This window comes from Ophidiomyces ophidiicola, assembly GCF_022830035.1.
Source record: "Ophidiomyces ophidiicola strain CBS 122913 chromosome Unknown scaffold_1, whole genome shotgun sequence".
Classification (NCBI taxonomy): domain Eukaryota; kingdom Fungi; phylum Ascomycota; class Eurotiomycetes; order Onygenales; family Onygenaceae; genus Ophidiomyces; species Ophidiomyces ophidiicola.
The window spans coordinates 1,586,601-1,589,905 of record NW_026054641.1 but is presented as its reverse complement, the minus strand read 5'-3'; the positions used below and the strand labels follow the sequence as shown (position 1 = coordinate 1,589,905).

Sequence of the window (3,305 nt, the reverse complement as noted above, 5' to 3'; positions counted from 1 at the left end):
GCCCGCAGCTTCACCGCCTGTAACGCTGCTTTTTCTTTCGCCACAACTTCGCCGGTTCCTCTTGTCGTCTGGTCCGTCGTCGATCATAGCGCTACCACTGTAGGGACTCTTCACGGCCCATCCACCTCCTCGACGGCAAGCTGGAGCCGTCACACCACGACAACATCGCCCGTCGGGGACTGCTGCAGGAGTCCGTCTTTCCGGACTGGAAAGATGGCTCTTCTCAGGGAGCCTTGGGCAATTTGGAGGAAATGCAGAAGCAGGATCCTTTAGCTACTCAGATATGGAAACTGTACAGTCGCACCAAATCCCAGCTTCCAAACCAGGAGCGTATGGAGAATCTTACCTGGCGAATGATGGCCGTCAGCCTGCGGAGGGAACGGGAGCAGGCACAATTCCGGTATGTTGTGCTTTTCCGATGCGTTCAGCAGCCTTAGGCGCAGATGACGTTGCACTGCAAGGCTACCTTGACCCCCCTTCCCTTTCCCTTTCCCGCGCCGTCGTTCTCCGGATTCCCGCCAAGTTCTCTGTATTGACGCTTTCCATTTTTTTTCTCCCCAAGTCAACGCGAAGATCAAACGGCTTTCTCATCCTTCGGCCAATCATCACACGACCACTCAACACCCGAATTAGCCCTGCCTGAAGCCTCCGATCCTATGAACCTCGATGACTTACGCTTCGCTTCGTCTATCGGCTCGCCCGCTGCTGGCTCTGTTTCGCCTGCCGCCAGTGCCAGCCAGAACCATGCTATGACTTTCGCCATTCCCATCAAGTCAAGAGGTCAAGATGAATCGCCCGCCGCGATCATCATGCCCGCCTCCTTCCCCCATCCGCCCCAGGATGACCGTCGTAATACCGAATTTGGCTACATCCCTCGACGCGTTCGCAAAACAAGTGTCGATGAACGAAATGTAGGTTGTTTCAAAAGCTACCCCAAGCTTAAGTGATGTCGTTGACGGCTTTAACTAGACTTTAAAGCGGCCGGCCGAAACTTCTCCATTAGTCCCCCCAATTAACAGTATGCTCATCCCTCACGATCCTGATTTTGATTCCGCTATGGACGACTATTCGCTTGAGAATGCCCATAATGCTTTTTCAATCAACAACCAAGCCTCCGTGTCGGCGCCGCTAGACTTGGACGCTTTCAATGTTGGCGACGATCAAATCATCACATCGGCAGGACCATTCAACCAGAATTTTACCTTCTCGCCGACGGATTCTCCGCTTTTGAATAATCCTGGCTTCCAGAACATGTACACCCGTACCCCAATGGGTTCATCCCTCAATTCAACCGATTTTTATTCTCCACCTGCCTCAGGCTATCAATCCACCGTTTCAACACCGCACCTTGGATTCGAAAATGAGCGCGCTATGTATTTTGACAATGTGCCTGTTGACGTCAGGACTCAACACCAAGTAGGAGGGTTTCCTACAAGCCGACCACCTAACCTCCCCATTTCGGGTCATCGATACCCGTACCCCCAAGAACAGCCCCTCAGGCCAGGGACCAGTGCAGGTCCGTTCAGTGCCATGCAGTCCAGTGGAATGCTGGCGCAACATCTAGATCCAGCCCAACCCTTTTCCCCGCACAATTTCTCCGCACCACCATCGCAACGTTCCATTAATCGCGCATCTCGAGGAAATATGTTTTCATTTGGAGGAGACTCGGATAACGAAGATGACAGCGGAACATCTTTTCCGGGAACAACTGTCTCATTGCAGATGGATCAGCATGGTGTCGGAGATCCAGCGGAACTGGGGCAAAACATACAATGGCATAATCAACTTGATACAGCGGCTCCTTTCCTCCCGCAGCATCGCAAGCAGGTTACGATAGGTGGTACGGAATTTAGCGATCCTAGTCGAGATTGGGATTACAGTGGTGGCCTAGGCCGTGGGCATGGCTCTGCTGCGTCCGTGAGCGAGTTTAGAAATCGGGAACAAGATCCAAGAAGACAGAAGATTCCTCGCACGATTTCAACCCCAAATACCGCCCAATTGCTGCAGGATTCCACTAGCCAACCGCTTATAACTCCAAGTTCTCCGCGTAGCTCAACAATTAGCAGTGCCAATGCCTCTCGTCCTGCAAGTCCCGGCCCTGCAAAGACCGCAGAACAGACCGGCGCTCCCATAACGTGCGCTAATTGTTTCACGCAGACCACCCCTCTATGGAGGCGAAATCCAGAGGGTCAGCCCCTGTGTAATGCCTGTGGGTTGTTCTTAAAGCTCCATGGGGTTGTTCGGCCGTTGTCCCTGAAAACCGATGTTATAAAGAAGCGAAACAGAGGGGGTGGAAACAATACAACCGGTGGTGGTAGCTCAAGGGCGTCGAAAAAGATCTCTAGAAAAAATTCCGTGCAACAACAAGCGGCTCCTACTGCCACCCTAGCTGCTGCCATCGCTGAGTCTTCTGCTCCCACTCGAGGCGTGAGCAACGCGCCGCAATTCATCGCGGTGAGCAAACCCGCTGTGGTGCCTATTGCTGCCGCTCCTCCCAAGCCATCTAGCGTCCCTACTACTATTCCAAGCAGCGCTGCCCAAGCACGGGCAACAGCGCAAAGCTCATCAAGGCGCATGAGGCGGCCCGAGAAACCATCGGGAGCATTTGTAATGCCACAAAATCCGTCATTTGAGGCAGAGATGCGAGATGTGAGGGAGGATAATAGTAAGACTCCTACTCTGTCAGATCGTTTCTCCGGAATACCTACCATGGTTTCCCGTCCCCCGCCTGCCGCCATGAATCCTGCCCATCATAGTCTTGCCGCGGGTGCCACTACAAGTAATAGTCAGGAGTGGGAATGGCTCACAATGAGCTTGTAATGGCGGGTTTTGCTGTATCAACTGCTACCGGCAGTTAATACATCGTCTGTGATACTGTTCATTTTTTTTTTCTTACGCCTCTTCTTACGATATGTCACGGTTGCTTCCTCAGCATCTCTTAGCCCCAAAAGCCGCTGTCGAGCACTTACGGGAGGGCAGAACAAGATTGCGACGGTTGCCTTGCACGAATCGCCCGATTGGTGCTCTTTCTTTTTTCATCTGATACATCAAAAAACGCAAACCAGAGGCGCATAAACAGGGGCCAAGTATAGATCTTCTCATTTTGTGTTCTTGGTATGATATTGAGGTTGGTCACGATTGCCGTTTTTGCGCTCTATATACATGCTTTGGGTAAAGAAGTGATGATGGTGTGCCTCGATAATGATTTGTTTTGTCCCTATTGATTCCTGTTCTCCCGCTGTTTAAGCCTTTATCCGAGCTATGATGTTGCCTGTGCAACTTCTGCACCATGTTAACTATGCATG

General features: G+C 51.9%; 1 protein-coding gene across 1 annotated transcript; it reads left to right on the top strand.

The window, feature by feature from the left end:
* Positions 1–251: 251 nt before the first annotated feature.
* On the top strand, positions 252–2,820 carry GAT1 (Sodium- and chloride-dependent GABA transporter 1; the record flags this gene model as incomplete). The annotated part of the gene is made up of 3 exons (XM_049249647.1): positions 252–400; positions 563–911; positions 970–2,820. The coding sequence occupies 3 exons, from the start codon at positions 252–254 to the stop codon at positions 2,818–2,820; spliced, it is 2,349 nt and encodes a 782-aa protein (XP_049111841.1).
* Positions 2,821–3,305: the final 485 nt, after the last annotated feature.